The 16,396-nt window shown below is 40.8% G+C and overlaps 1 protein-coding gene across 1 annotated transcript; it reads left to right on the forward strand.

Moving 5' to 3' along the window:
- Positions 1-6,782: 6,782 nt before the first annotated feature.
- On the forward strand, positions 6,783-15,969 carry tmem161a (transmembrane protein 161A). Its single transcript, XM_061779459.1, has 11 exons — positions 6,783-7,080; positions 7,539-7,642; positions 7,732-7,815; positions 8,430-8,521; positions 8,621-8,777; positions 9,347-9,562; positions 9,660-9,803; positions 9,874-9,987; positions 10,068-10,242; positions 10,420-10,516; positions 12,877-15,969. The coding sequence occupies exons 1-11, from the start codon at positions 7,078-7,080 to the stop codon at positions 13,182-13,184; spliced, it is 1,494 nt and encodes a 497-aa protein (XP_061635443.1). The 5' UTR covers positions 6,783-7,077; the 3' UTR covers positions 13,185-15,969.
- The last annotated feature ends 427 nt before the right edge of the window (positions 15,970-16,396 follow it).

Raw genomic sequence — 16,396 nt, forward strand, 5'->3', positions numbered from 1 at the left:
GACACACATTTTGGAGATGGCGGCTAGCAATATGAAGCACAAAATGTAGGCCAAATGAGCACCCGATCTAGTGCAAAGATAATTTGGTTGAATGTGTAAAGCTAATTGTGCATGTACAGTACTAGAAATGTACCATTAGCAGGGCTTGGAAACATAGATCCTTTGTGCTTGTGGTGGACTACATACCAACTTGCCTTTGTGTTTTCTGTATATAAGCCAGTATTGATAGTGCAGTGATGACATGATGGCTGTCAGATGTTCAAATACTTAATGGCAAATTAAGACCTAATATTAGGAGAATCTCAGGATTCTCTTTCATTTACTGATGATGTATGCAAAATAAAAACATGCTTTAGTAAAGCGCTTGAGCATTATATAGCATTACAATACTAAATCCTTTTTTTTTTTTGCTGTTTTTTGTGTTTTTGCTTTTAACCACTTGGTGTGCTCCTAAAATGACACTAATCGGATGCATCAGCTTTATATCTGAGTTTCTAAGGTGCATTTTCATATATACAAAAGCAATGCCCTTCTTCAATTACATAGATATTGTGATGTATCGTCTGCAATTTTATTCTAATATATCCAGTTGGATTTATTTGTTTTTCATAGTCCTGCTTTTGCCCTGTTTCTGAATGGTGTTTTATATAAAACAAACCAAATATCTAAATAGTAAATACAGGGGTAAAAAAAAACCCAATAAAAATAGAACAACTATTATAAATTAAATACATTAAAATAAAAAATGACAAAATAAAGTTGAAAAAAATACCCCCAGAAAATATAATGTGAACATGAGACATATGTTTGTATAAAAACCTCTGTTCTAGTTTCTTCTTTTCCAATATATTGATTACCACAAAATTGCTCTAATAGTACGAATTAGAAAAACATTTATTCCCATTCTTACTGCCTCGATGTGGCCTCCCAGGAAATTGTAAAAAACAATACAACCTCACATAAACTGTTTATAAAAAAAAAAAAAAAAGAACCCCATAAAAATATTAAACCCCCAAATGCTCATACCTTATCTTATTAAACATTTGTTCAATGATTGCATAATATTCTTAGGGCCCTCAGAGGACTTCCGAAAAACTGAATGAATCCTGACAGAAAACACACATTCACACACAAAATTACTCTCACAGAATGCATAAGAACCATACAAAAACAGGTAAAGAACACCTGTGAGGTCATCATTTAGTGGTAATAAATAACCAACTTACACTTTGTGAAGGAAGCCGACAGTGAGGAAGACAGAAGATATTTGCGCATCCCATAGCCACGTGCAAACCAGACTAGTTTTTCTTCGACGCTTTCCTGGTTTAATTGGCGACGAGGGGCTGAATCTTATGCAAATGAGCGGCGGCATCAGTCTGGGTGAAAAGGAGGGGAGCAAGAGGGCCAAAGTCTCGCCTCTTTTCCCAGGCAGTTCCCTCGGTCAAGTTCAAGCGCATTCAGACAGCCACGAATGCACACAGCAGATTGATTGGGGGAAGGTGGGTGCACTCTGGAGAAGGGGAGGGACCTGGGGGGGGGATGTCTGACTCTGCATAGGGTGTAAAACTCTTGACAATTATAGCCCATTTATTAATTTTTTTTCATTAGGTTATTTATTTTTTTTTTTTTGATGAATTGAGTACTATTGTCTTAAATCTTCTGCTGTGACATTGATGTGAGGGAATGTCAAACATGTTTTATTTGGCACAAGTTTCAAGGATATAAAAAGCTAAATGGTGTGGTTTGGGGGTATGTGTTGGAAATTCACCCAAAAGATAACACACTCCTGAAAGATTTCAAACTATTTTCTCCTTTGTAATATTTTCAAAGCATGTCTGGTTAAACCTTCATTATGAAAAGTACAAACTACTACGAAACTGACAAGACCTCACAAGATTTGAGCTCAGCAAGCATCAAAGAGTTAACTGTGCATGTTTTGCATTTTCTTTTGCTTGTTTGCGACAGTTTTTCCAAAGAACAGCACGGCCTCAACAAGGACTTTTCAAAGAAGAATATATGTAATTTGGAAGTTACGTAAAGGGGATGTTATTTCAATAACCTTACTAAATTAGAAAAAAAAAAAAGTCATTCATATGCAAAAAGAATAAAAATAAGTCATAAAACTTCTTCAACAACCATTTCGCATCGCACACTTGAGATGTCAGATGTCAAATATTGACTTCAGCATTACGTGCAAGAGCACAGTTCAGCAAGCTAAGGCTACAGCTATCGGTTATTCTACAATAACCCCATCAATTAATTGAGTAATCGGATATAAATAGTTTCTCTATTATTAAACGCAATGGTCTCTATTTTCGTGACTGGCGTGAATCTGGCGCAGCGGGTGGCATAACTGTGTGCGCAGGCGGGTTAGACCCGGTGTTCGTAATTTTGCAGACGTGATCACAGCCGACTTCATTCACGTCCAATCAAAGCGACTCCTCTCATTACCTTTAAATGCGACACGCTAGTAGCGCACTGACAGTCTTTGACATACCGGAGAGCAGACAACCAAATTTTTCCAAGAAAAATTTGATTTGTTCAAGTCAGGGAGGTCGAAGCGCGCAAAGTACAATTATACGGAACTGCAGACAGACCTCCATGGGCAGATGATGTAAAGTTTTCTTGGGAGGAGATCACAAATACAGTATCTGCGATGTAAAGTGAGCACTTGGAGACCGCGCTGCAGATGCGCCATCTTTGAAAATATGACTTTAAAGGTGGGACCTGTACTGGTGAGTGACGTGGGTGTCAGCAAATGAGCATTAATAAGTAAGAACAACAATAATTTCTTTAAAGTAGTAAAATATGCACACACAAAAATAAAGTCATCAAAAAGTTGCACAAAACATTAGCGCGTTGTCCAAGAAGACTTCAGGAAATCTGGCAAGTTTTCAGTAATAATACAGCAGCTCAGTACAGCGAGCATTAAAGGCTTACCTCTTTGTGTGTGTTTTACGTTTTCTTTGGCTTTTTGTGACACTTACTCCAAAAGAAGGAGCAGTCTTTACAGGGGACAAAAGAAATACACACACAAAAAAAAAGTCACACAAAAGTCGCACAAAACTTCAAAGCTGCAACTGGTGTCCTGTGAGATGTCAGTAGATCTCCCAAGATTCCAGTAATCGTACAACAGCTCGGTACAGCGGGCGTTAAAGGATTAACTCTGTGTGTGTTTTTCCTTTTGTTTGGCGTTTTGGTGACACTACAAAAGAAGGAGCAGTAGGACAAAAATGTCGGACGAAACACCAGAAGTTCTTACAGCCAATATGCATTACATCACTTGAGATATCAGAAAATTTGATATCCGCTGCCCATGGGCACCATGCTGGTGTCCCCTGATGTACAATCAGTCAATGGTCAATCTATCACTAACCTATGCTAGCACAGTAGTAAAGTCATAATTGCAGTAAAAAAAAAAAAATCTATCAAATTAAAAGCGGTAAATACTGCGGTAACTGAGCGTGCCTTCTTGTGCCACGTGACTACTTAATTCTTAATTCTGCCGTTCAAACTCGCAACCTCAAAATGTCATTAGTACAGCAAATATTTGCATGAAGAAAACTTGGCTATATATACAAAATTTAATGAAATATGAAATGTCATTTCATGACCATTGTAAACTGAGGATCCCTTTTATTTATATTTTCAGACATTAAAACGACCTACTGGACCAGAAAACAAAAGATCGGACAGGCACACGTTTGTAAATTCACCTTGAGGTTTCACTCGAAATGTATAATCAATATGGTTAGAAATAACAAAAATACTCCTATATCGCTCCGTCTTTCACACATTTGGGTGGTGAGCTGCCCAACTTTTATGCTCTCTGTCAACTTCACATGCAAGCTTTAATCTCATCATATATGCATGTGTGTGTGTCAATTCAAAGTCATTTAAATAAACTCAGTGTGACAGTGAAGGCTCTTCACGACTGGTTCCCACAGAAGAAGAAGCAGCAAAATGAAGGGAGAGGGTTGGGGCACCATGGAAACATTTGCATGTATTCAAATTAGCCGTTGAAAGGCTGCGCACAAGGCCGGACAAAGGCGAGCCAATGGCGGGGTCGCACCCCCCAACCACCACCCCCTCCCAGAAACCCTGCAGCAGCCTGAGAGAGGGAAGCAGTGTGGGAACCGGGAGGCCCCGATCCACTAAAGTACCGGGCGCGAATTTGCATTTTATTTGTGTCCATTTCTCCTTTGCTAATTTGCGGCTGCCCACTCACTAGCCACAGATGGCTAACACGGTGAAGGGATTATACAGCTGTGGTGATGATAATGGAAGACGTTCTGTGTGTGTGTGGCGACCTGCTTGTGGGAAATATCATGGGCAATATACTTCCAAGATTGGAAAGCAAAATTTAGTTTTTATCATCTTTCTTTTAAAAACTGGTCATATGCTGCATTCCCAATAAGGTAGTACTTTCCAACATCCAACAAGGAATGGTGAATTGACTAAAAAAGATTCCCAATTTGTAATTTAAAAGCAATTTTACCCATTGAAAAAAAGAGTGGTATCTTGACTTGTGAGTTTAATTAATTTCTGTGACGAAGCTTGTAACTCAATTTACTCAAATAAATTGTTGCCATTGATCTGAATAGAAACACTATTAATCTGTTCCAGCCCCCTCACAAACACATTTTGCTGCAATTTTAGTTAGAGATGCAGCTCTACACAGCGGTCATCGAATCAGTCATGTGTTCTTCTATCACAGTCTGGTTTGGTGCTGCTACAAAAAAGGACAAACTCCGACTGCAACGAACAATCAAAACTACTGAAAGGATTGTCGGTACCCCCCTACCCACCCTTGAAGACTTGCACGTGCAAAATCCTCTCGGACCCTCCACATCCCGGTCACCGGCTCTTCCGGCCTACAATTCCATTGCAACATGCTGCCAATTTTTTTGTCTGACTTTGCTGTCACATTTATGTCGGGGCAATTATATATTACTTGTGCACTCATTGTAGTAGTCTTGCCACGCTGCACTAATTGCATATCTGTTGTTGACCAATACTGGCCACTCATGCATCTGTTCCATTTGCACACTGATTGAGGAGTATCTGCAACATTTGCACAATCAACATTGTCCCAGATTAGCGCACTACTCACTTGAAGTCTCGGCACCCTTTGCACAATGGTCATTGCACCCGACTATTGCTATATTAGTCATTCGAACTGCTCTAAGTGCTAGAGGACATCTTTTTGCACAATTGTCCCCAAAAAAAAAATTGTACCGGCATTACCAGATAACTAGCCAGAGGAGCGTATCAGAGACTTTAAGCCTAATCATTAGCCTAATGCTCATTTTTACCTAACCAAACGTAAAATTACATGTTGGAGGAAGCATGAAATGATGAGATTATCATTTGTAAATACGATGGTGCGATGTATTGATACAAAAAAAATAAGACAGATAATTGTAGTTTAAAGTTACAAATAATCTGGTTTGTATTTCTCTTTTTAAAAGCCAATATAATCAGTAAATCATTTTGTTGCTGCTTCATAAACAAAAACAAAAAAAATTGGAATATATTCTCATCACAGCCAGTTGAACACAGAACGTGACCGAACACCACTGAACTATTCGCATCGGCAACTAGTTTTGATTAGTTGTTGAACATCTGCAGCTAGTTTGGCTGCGATTCCAAATGTCAATTTGCAAGTGAATGGGATTACAACATCTATCATCACATCATCGATGTTGTTTTTTTTCCTTTCAAATTTATTTTCGTTATTATGAATGACTTTTACACGGTGGCCGACTGGTTAGAGCGTCAGCCTCACAGTTCTGAGGACCCGGGTTCAATCCCCGGCCCCGCCTGTGTGGAGTTTGCATGTTCTCCCCGTGCCTGCGTGGGTTTTCTCCGGGCACTCCGGTTTCCTCCCACATCCCAAAAACATGCATGAATTGGAGACTCTAAATTGCCCGTAGGCATGACTCTGAGTGCGAATGGTTGTTTGTTCCTATGTGCCCTGCGATTGGCTGGCAACCAGTTCAGGGTGTACCCCGCCTCCTGCCCGATGACAGCTGGGATAGGCTCCAGCACACCCGCGACCCTAGTGAGGAGAAGCGGCTCAGAAAATGGACGGATGGATGGATGGATGAATGACTTTTATCTTCGTAGTTCAATAATATAATCCATGACTGTATATCACTGGAAGGCAGGATGTCGCTCTTTTGCAGATAGCGTACAAACAAACAACCATTCGCACTCACAGTCACACCTACGGGCAATTTAGAGTCTCCAATTAATGCATGTTTTTGGGATGTGGGAGGAAACCGGAGTACCCGGAGAAAACCCACGCAGGCAGGGGGAGAACATGCAAACTCCACACAGGCGGGGCCGGGGATTGAACCCGGAATTTGGAATAATTTGGATTTTTTGGGAATTTCATAAGGATTAAATTCATTATTGTTTTCGTTAAAGAAGTGATGTTGTTGGGAAATATCTGAATTTACACATTCCTATTTTGCATTTTTGTCTATTTGATGTCAATGCTCTGATAGTACTTGAGTATCTTATCACTAAATACTCAAATAATTACTTGGAGGACTACATTTTACTGTTACTTGGGTGACGTCATATGTTATTTAAAGTAACAGTACTCTTACGGGAGTACATTTTTGGCAACTCTAACGTCACATTACTAGCAAAACACAGATTTTGAAATTATATTCATTAATGTTAATGTTTGATGTTAATCTATTTAAGGTCAGAAACAGAAACGTATATTAACTTACATTAAACAGTGTTGGATATGTTTCATAGACTAACTACAAGACCTACCACCGGTGTGACAATAATGCAGTTTTTACTAGTTGATGAAATTCACAGAGTATTTGAAGGCAACGCTTGACCTCGCGGCCACATGCGGGACGCTGAAGCGATTCCCCCCGCCAAACGCTCGGGGGCAGCAACATCTGTCAAGCGGCCAACGCGCACATTGCCGCTTACGTCAGAGACGACGAAGAAGAAGCTTCACATGTCCCTTCTTCAGCTGTCGTCACCGCTTGGAAAGTCTCTGCTGCTCTTCGTCGGAGCGAGCACCTAATTCGGAAAAAAATAAAAAAAATGGTAACGTTAATTTACAGTAATTTGACTAACAGCTGGTAGGTTTGACAATGACGTCTTTGGCCAGCGTGCTAATGCTAACGAGCTAACGCCTGCAGCAGCACTGACAGGTGCTTAAGTTTGGCTAAATTTAGCTCGGCAGCCACTTGCCTGCTTCATTCATTCGCTCTTGGCTTGTAGCACACTCTTAAAAGAAACTATTTGTGTGTGTGTTTTCTTAACATGTTGAGCGACTTCCGTTGTGTACGGTTGGAATTAACTTACCTGCAGTGTAGCGCAAATTGTCGTCCCTGGAAACACTCAACCTCCCCCACCCACTCAGCTCTGGCTATGTTTGGCTTGTGACCACCAGGGTGTAACCCACGCTGTGATAGGCTGCAGCTCATCCGTGACCTGCCTGTCGAATGAGAAGAAGCGCCATTGGCTAGACATTGAATTGATGTGTTTTGTCCTGACACTAGGCACTGATGGGAATCCAGCTGGTGGTCAGTTTGCTGACCGCCAGCATCATGCAGAGGATGGCGCCGCATTGCTCCTTTGCACGCTGGCTCCTCTGCAATGGCAGGTGAGTGGCTGTTAGGCTACTTTTGCGTTCATGTGGGGGGGTGGGGGGTGGGGAACACATTTTTGTCATTCCCGATTTTTTTCTTTAAGTCTGTTCCGGTTCAAGCACCCATCCGAGGGGGAGCTGTGTGCGCTCGCTGGGAAACAGATGCCCAAAACAAATAGGAGAGACAGGTGGGACAACAAACACTACAGGAGAGAATGACTGCAGGAAAATTCATGTATTGCAGGTGTCGATGTTCTTAGTATTATCCCAATGACCTCACAAACACTGCATCACTGTCCAATCAAATGCGTTATCTTCTTTTTATTCGAAACATGACGAAAAATGCAAAATTTGGAGACACATCCTTTTTTTTGTGATGTGTATTTTAATAACTGAATATTTTTCGAATACATTTTTTCTTTCAGTAGTTCAGTTCAAAAAGTGTAAATTGTATATGATGCATTCAATAAACAGAATGAAATATTTAATTATATTATTTAGTTTTAATGATTATAGAGTACAGCTTATGAAAAACCCCAAATTCACCATGTCAAGAAATTGTAATGTTACATAAGAAACTATAACGAAAAAAAAATACAGAAATTAGGTAGGAAGTGGCCTTCCGAAAAGTATTTTCCAATGTGTTTAATGAATCTGTAGAATATGAATTTCACTTTTAGAAGTGAGCTACTGAAATTAATGAGGAACTAAGGAAAACAAATTGTAAAAATTCCAGAATGGTTCTTTGGTTTTACATTTTCATACCGGAATATTATTGAATGTGTTGATGTTGTATTCTCAGGAGACAAAATGGAGAGAACAAGCCTCTCACTGTGCCCAGAGACATCAACCTTCACCTGGAGAAAGCTCCAGTCAATGCCATGGACGCCCTTGGTTTGACAAACGCTTCTCAAAACCATATGAACCAACTAACACTCACTAGGCACTTGCAAATAACACTATTCTTCTTTTCCTTTATACATTGGCTCTCAGTGCTGCGTTTCTTCCTGGAGTACCAGTGGCTGATTGACTTTGCCGTCTATGCGACTGGCGTCTTCCTTTTCACCGAGTGTTACTACAATGTGGTGGATGCCAGCAAGGAGGTGAATATTGGCGCCATCTGGTGTGTTCTCACTGTTCTTTTTGGCCTGTATCCTTTTCTGGAGAATCTCAAAATCTACCAAACATGCCTTCTCTCTTCATTAAGTCAATTATTCATCTTCTTATGTGATGACAGGATGCTGAATTAAAAAGTATATCCAGTTACGGCAATATCCTACTTTGCTGGTCTCTGTGCAAAGGCAGATATATGGCAGATCTTCTGTTAATGCTCTGATGTGTAAATTTTGCAGGATCTCTGTAGCCACTTTTTACAATGCCATCTGCCATTTTTCTGTATCCATGTTCTGTACAAATGGCAAAGTTGAAGTGTTGCCCTTACTGATTTTGTATCAGAGTCATAACAGAGATAGGATACTGGTTGTGTTTTTGAGATCTGAAGTGTAGCGAAGTAGGACAAATTTAAACCTGGTCCCGGCTTTCCACTCTTTCCTTTCACACAAGTGAAATGCCTGTAAATCTGGAAAACTCTCCTTTGTCCTCCCATTGTTGGTCCCTTTTTGACACTTTACTCGCACTGTTGTGTTGTTGTATTAGCGCAGCTTTGCAGGTGTGGTACTCTGTGTGAGATAGAGTTTTCCTTTAACCTGAATCCTTCAGCAAAACCCTCCACACGCTGATGAGCCACTACTTCCGCTCGGAGGAGGGCGGCGAACGTTCCGTGTGCCTCGCTTTCGGCTTCCTGTGCCTGTTGGTAGCCATGCTGGTACTGGTGGTCCGGGAGGACTACCTGGAGTTTGGCTTGGAGTCGGGCTTTTCCAGCCTCTTCGACAACTTGGAGGTGTTTGCCAAGCAGCAGGGCTACGCTGACTGGTCGTAAGTTGACTGATAGCATTGCCTCACTGTTCTAGCGGGTGTAGAACATAAACTCAAGAGGCCACAACACAGTACACTCTCGTATGCTGGTGTCAAGGATCCCCGTCACCAAGCTGACCGTGAAGCTCAGCCTGGCCGCCTTCTGCGCCTACGTCGGCGCTCTGATGGCGTTCCCTGGATTGCGTCTGGCTCAGACTCACCTGGATGCCGTGCAGATGAACTCGGATCGTCCACTCATTCAGTAAGTGATGATGCCTTTAGCAGAAATTCGAAGGTACTCCAGCTCAACGCTCACTTAATGTCTCCTGTAGGATTTTACTACACATGAGCTTCCTATCTCCGGTTGTCGTGTTGATTCTGTGGGTTAAACCCATGGCCAGGGACTTCCTCGCCAACGCGCCCCTGGGGAAAACCTCTGTCATTCTGTGAGTGCATGCAACATTTTCCTCATAACCAGACGGTCACTTGTGAGCACCCTTTTGAATGAATTCACCTCACCTTGCAGGGTGTCCAGCGATGCCTTTGACAGCGTGCGGCTGTGGACCGTGGTGGCTCTGTGCGTCCTGCGGCTAGCGCTAATCCGCTACCACCTGCAGGCCTACCTCAACCTGGCTCAGAAGTGGGTGGAGCAAATGAAGAAGGAAGCTGGGCGTATTGCCGCCATTGACATTCAGAGGAAGGTCAGACCACCACTTTGTTCATTTTTGTTACCTTTATTAATTTCCTCCATTTATGATACTGTACTTAAGTGTATCTGCGTGCGCGTGTGTGTGCGTGCACGAGTGTGTGCGTTTTCATTTATTTTCTTAACCGTGAGTTTGAAATAATCCATTGAATTGAACACTCTATGTCTCCAGGTTACACGTGTGTTTTGCTACCTGAGCGTAGTGACTCTCCAGTATGTGGTTCCAGTGCTTCTCATCCTCTTCTCCACGCTGGCCCTCAAGGCACTGGGTCAGTAATTCCACCTTATACACACACCTGGTAATCATGGTCAAAGAAATAACAACAGCAGCCAACTTTAACCCTTTTATTCTGACGTTTGACAGCAATAAAAATAGCCTAACTGTAATTTTTTTCACCCTGAAATTTGACGACTTTTCCTGAAGTGACCCAAAAATACACAACGATGCAAATATTTACAAATGTCTTTCTTATGCACATGTGCTTCAAAGTTTCGAGGAAGCTGTTCTGGGTCAAATTTTACCCATGTCTTCTCAAACGAGTTTTGGATTTACCAGTGTGTGTGTGTTAAATCAAGGAAAATGGTGCTAATGGTGGGAATCGTACATTTGTGAAACTATGTGCCACAAATGTGTTTATCTCTTATAGTGATACACACAAAGGTGTTTATCAAAACAACTACCTGCAATGCAGCCCAAAAAAATATCCATCCATCCATTTTCTTTTACTGCTTATCCTCACCAGGTTCGCTGCTGGAGCCTATCCCAGCTATCTCCGGGCGGGAGGCGGGGTATACCCTGAACCGGTCGCCAGCCAATCGCAGGGCACATAGAAACAAACAACCATTCACACTCACATTCAAACCTTCGGGCAATTTAGAGTCTTCAATCAACCTACCACGCATGTTTTTGGGATGTGGGAGAAAAGGCACTGGGATAACATGCAAACTCAACACGGGCGGGGCCGGGATTTGAACCCCGGTCTCCAGAACTTTGAGGCAGATGTGCTAACCAGTCAACCACCGTACCGGGCCAAAAATTAATTAAATAAATAAATCTATGCTCATGAACCTACCTGAGCTGACATTTCGGTGAGTGAGGTTATGACAGACAGTTGATAGATGATTTTATCCAAAACGAGTGGTGTCAAACATGAAAACAAATCTATTTCCGTTTTTTCTGAAACATTAACGTGTGTAATGTGCGCCCATGTATAATACATACCCCCAAAGTTGACCTCAAATTTCTGGAAAACCCTTCTACCAATGTACAATGCATTTTTACAATGCATGATTTTGCTTCTACCCATATGATCAAAACATGAAGTATTTTTTTCAAATAATCATTCTGAAGTTAAGCACTCTATTTGAACATGTAATACTTTTTTATTGACTTCCTCTTATTTTGAAATTCACAGCCCTACTTTTATTTACTAAACGAGAAAACACACAGTTGTGCTTATATGTTTGATTACCCAGCCAGAATTTGTACGATGGGTACAATTCTTTAAAGAAAACATGAAGGGTTAGGCGAAGCACATTTAATTTTATTTTAATGGGATTCAAATTAGACTGTCAAGCATTTCAGAAAAGCATGATCATTAAACAAAACATAACCATAAAGAAATGAATGATGGTTGTTGGTCAGTCATCCATCCATCCATTTTTCTGAGCCGCTTCTCCTCACTAGGGTCGCGGGCGTGCTGGAGCCTATCCCAGCTGTCATCGGGCAGGAGGCGGGGTACACCCTGAACTGGTTGCCAGCCAATCGCAAGGCACATACAAACAAACAACCATTCGCACTCACATTCACACCTACGGGCAATTTAGAGTCTCGAATTAATGCATGTTTTTGGGATGTGGGAGGAAACCGGAGTGCCCGGAGAAAACCCACGCAGGCACGGGGAGAACATGCAAACTCCACACAGACGGTATCGGGGATTGAACCCGGGTCCTCAGAACTGTGAGGCAGACGCTTTAACTAGTCGGCCACCGTGCCGCCTGTTCAATCATATTTAAAATAAATAAATAAAAATAAAATATTTCACAAATTCTGCCAGGGTATGCAAACTTAGGAGCACAACTGTATATACAGTATATGCAGTCATACATACCCCTGTCATATTGGAATGAAAGTGTAGGCTACACTTTTTTCATAACCTCTAGGTGGCGGCATATTAGAATGAAAGTGTACACCTTTCTCATAACCTCTAGATGTCGGTATACATTTATAAAATGGGAAAGTTTTTTTCATTTTGAAAACTTTTTCCTATACCTATGTATAATGCGCACTATTGACTTGACAATTTTTTGGGGGGGAAATGCGCATTATACACGAGAAATTACGGTAATACATTTGATATAGACCGGTAATTCTCAGTGTATTTGCCTTTAGTGGTATTTGAAAGAATCAATAAGTACAGTTTAGTTGTATTTAAGTCATTCATTCATTAAATGAAATATATTTGCATATAAGTTTTAAGAACTGTTTGTTTTTCAAAAGTTACTGTACTTGGGTATTTTTATTTATGTGCAGTACATTTTTATTGAAACAATAAGTACAGTTTTGATTATTTCTTAAAGTTGAATTTTGATAAGTGATGTTTTTTTTTTTTTTTTTTCTCTCTTCCAGGGGGATTCTCTTGGGGCGGAGCAAGTGCAGACGAGACCCCCGGCGTGAAGCCCGCCTCGCCGTTGCCCACGGCGGCGCCAGTCATCTCGGGCGCTCTGGACGAAGATGAGGAGTTATTCGAGGACATGGAGGAGGACATCCAGGTCACGGTGGCGCGCCTTTTGGAGATGTTAGCCGCGCTGCGCTCCGTTCTCACACCGCTCTTCTTCAGGGGCTTCTTCGCCTTCCTCACCTGGTGGGTGGCAGCCTGCCAGGTGGTCAGCTCGCTTTTAGGCGTCTACTTCCACCAGTACCTTATGCACAACTAGGAAGACACACGGATGCACAGAGCTTTTGGATGCTCCGAAACATTGTTGCTCAGGTGAGACCGGAACCGGCTTCTGGTATGAAAACATCATCAACAAAAAAGGCAACATCTTCCACCTGCTTCACAACTTTATGCAACATTTCAGACTCAATCCTGCTGCTTCAAATGCTGCATTCAACATTTGACTTCCTACAATATTTATACATAAGGCCAGCTGCACATCAAGTGATACGGTCAAACATGACTGAAGTTTTGCTTTGTGTGAGGGGTTCTGCAACTACTGCTGCGATTCAAAATGTAAGGTCCCGTATTTTGTCTATTTAGACCTCCGTAGGATGACTCTCTAACATGGACTTAGTATAAAATTTTTAATTTTATTTAAAATAAAAAAAATTAAAATCCTTGGTTTTGTCATACGCGTGTCCAGAAAAGCCCCTCTGACAACTACTTCTGTTTGACCTAGTTTTGTATTCACTTTGTTCATATTTGGCTAAGACCCACTTGTGAGAATACGTGTTTGTAATGGTGACAGCGCGGGGTCTGGAACGGACAGGGAAGTCTGAGATCTTTGCTCGTGATGTAGATAAGCTTGATAAATTTCTGGAACTCAGGAATGCATGGACGATTTTAATTCATATTCCACATATTTTCTGAGGCACCACAGAGACAATATACCTTCCCAAGTACTACAAAAAGTTGGTTTGGCAAAATATATCCCCTTTAAATCGCAGGTGAACGGCATCGCAAAGTTGCAGATGTAACGGCCTATCAAAAAGGTTATCTCTTAACATGAGCTTTCACAACACAAATTTATGTTTCCTGGTATCACGCGAGATCAAGCCGGACGGCACTAGGCCGAACTAAGACAGTGCATACAATAATACACAACTACTGTATATAATTTCATATGTACATCTGGATGAGAAAGCGAAGCATGGAGAGTCTCTGTAGCCTAAATGCACGAGTGGAGCCAATAAATTGGGCGCTCATTGCCAAGAGCCTTTCAAATAGTCACACTCACGCTCCTGTTTTCTCACTTTGTATTATTGTAATATAACTACAGCGGCCATGGCAATCCTCGTGGCAATGGCGCCACGTTATTTGTGGTTCAATAATAAAAACTATGCAGTACAGTATAAGGTATGTGGTTCCTCAAAACTTTGTTTCCTGATGAGAACACCAGGGGTCGCAATTTTTCTGTTGTATTGAGTTTGTGTGTGAGGGTCAATCGCCAGGAGTGTGGGTGTAAGACTGTGCGTCATAGAATCTTTTGTCTCTGCTTGTCCAGTTCAGTCGCATTCAACTGTCGCTCAATGTGCAAAAACTGGGAAGTCTGCACTGAAATGCTGCTCAACTATATTTCTATGTCTCTGTATGAAGGAGTATTAGGACCTTAGAATTTTTTAAATATATATATATACACAAGTCGAGATCTTCCATCCATCCATCCATTTTCTGAGCCGCTTCTCCTAATTAGGGTCACGGGCGTGCTGGAGCCTATCCCAGCTATCATTGGGCAGGAGGCGGGGTACACCCTAAACTGGTTGTCAGCCAATCGCAGGGCACATACAAACAAACAACCATAAGCACTCACAATCACACCTACGGGCAATTTCGAGTCACCAATTAATGCATGTTTTTGGGATGTGGGAAGAAACCGGAGTGCCCGGAGAAAACCCACGCAGGCACGGGGAGAACATGCAAACTCCACACAGGCGGGGCCGGCCGGGTATTGAACCTGGGTCCTCAGAACTGTGAGGCTGACCCTCTAACCAGTCATCCGCCAAGTCGAGATCTTACTGGAATAAAGTATTTTTTTCGAAAGTGAAGTCCCATTTTTTTCAAAAAAAAAAAAAAAAGGCATTTTATGAAAACAAAAAGTCATAAGAGTAAGGTCATCTTACGAGGGGAAGTACTAGCAGCTTTTAAAAAGTGAAAAACCTTTTCACTTTTAGTATTAGATGTTCAGGAAAAAGAAGCACACAGAAACAAGTATTCTGTTCATTAAATGATCTTTGTTCTTGTATTATAACTTTTTGTTGTTGTCAGATATCCTTTCATTGCTCAAAAAAATCAACTGTTTGGCTTTACTTGGCTTATATTTTCTTTGCCACCTTAGCATGGTATCTAGCTATTCCCATGCTGTGATGTATTCTTTTGGGCCAAAAGCTGACAATTTTCAAGCAGCTTTGTTTACTGCTCGTCATTGGTGACTTTGTTAGGGCGACGCAGTGTCAACAGTGACAGTTTGTACTTTTTATTGGTGTGTTATTGTATCATGTTATTGTTTTATTAAGGAACCGATTCAAGAGTGCTATTCTTATTTTTTTTTTGTGTGGTTGAACATTTTTGTTAATCATCTACATTATCCCTCCAGATTTCCTAAGTGCCTGAAAGCTGAAGGATTTTTAACAAAACCTCCCTTTTATCCCTTTTTGTAACTATTTTTAGTAAGTAGCTTATAATGAGAAGGAATCATGACTCACCAGCTGTGTTTTTAGTTGCAGCATCTTAAATTGTTTTGTGAAAGTGGCATTTATTTATTTGTTGGTGACAAATTATGACAACCATTTCCTAAGAGGAATTTACTTCATTTGAAGTAAATTTTGCTTAGGGTTAAGAATTTGCTTAGTGAATTTGCTTAGGATAGAGATTATACAAAAAGATTCAGTAATGTGAAGTGCAACTGAATAATCTTTTGACGTTGGAATGCATGGTGTGTGTTTTTAAAATAATTGTTTTTTTTCTTGCTAAATTTTTGTGGCTTATTAAAAGCATTTATTCTCTCTCTCGTTTCCTTTTTAACAACTGCAAACAACCAAAATAGGAAAAGCATTTTGTTTTCATTTTGGGGGAAGCATAGCGAAACAAATAAATGTTTAAACATTATTAAATTACTGTATATTATATCATCACAATATAAAATATATTTATGTGATTCATATTTGTAAAATGATTTTATTTAGATTTTCTTTTTAATAAAGTTTTGGCACATTTTTACACAGTTTAAGACTTAATTATTCAACCTTATATTTTTTTCTAAACCATTTTTTCCCCCCTTGTTTCAGGTAACCCTGTTCAGAAATGTTTCAAGTCTTTTCTTGACATTTTATCTTATTCACTGCTCTATTTTTGTAGATTTTAAGTTATTTTTACATACCCAAGTGAGTGATTCTCAAATGTTTAGGCATGAGTACCACTAGTGCAGACTCC

The sequence above is a fragment of the Phyllopteryx taeniolatus genome, chromosome 7 (assembly GCF_024500385.1).
Source record: "Phyllopteryx taeniolatus isolate TA_2022b chromosome 7, UOR_Ptae_1.2, whole genome shotgun sequence".
Lineage (NCBI taxonomy): Eukaryota > Metazoa > Chordata > Actinopteri > Syngnathiformes > Syngnathidae > Phyllopteryx > Phyllopteryx taeniolatus.

Coding starts and splice junctions, on each gene's coding strand:
- tmem161a (XM_061779459.1), top strand. Junction 7,643..7,731: donor TGGCTCCTCTGCAATGGCAG/GTGAGTGGCTGT, acceptor TTTTTCTTTAAG/TCTGTTCCGGTTCAAGCACC. Junction 7,816..8,429: donor AAAACAAATAGGAGAGACAG/GTGGGACAACAA, acceptor TTGTATTCTCAG/GAGACAAAATGGAGAGAACA.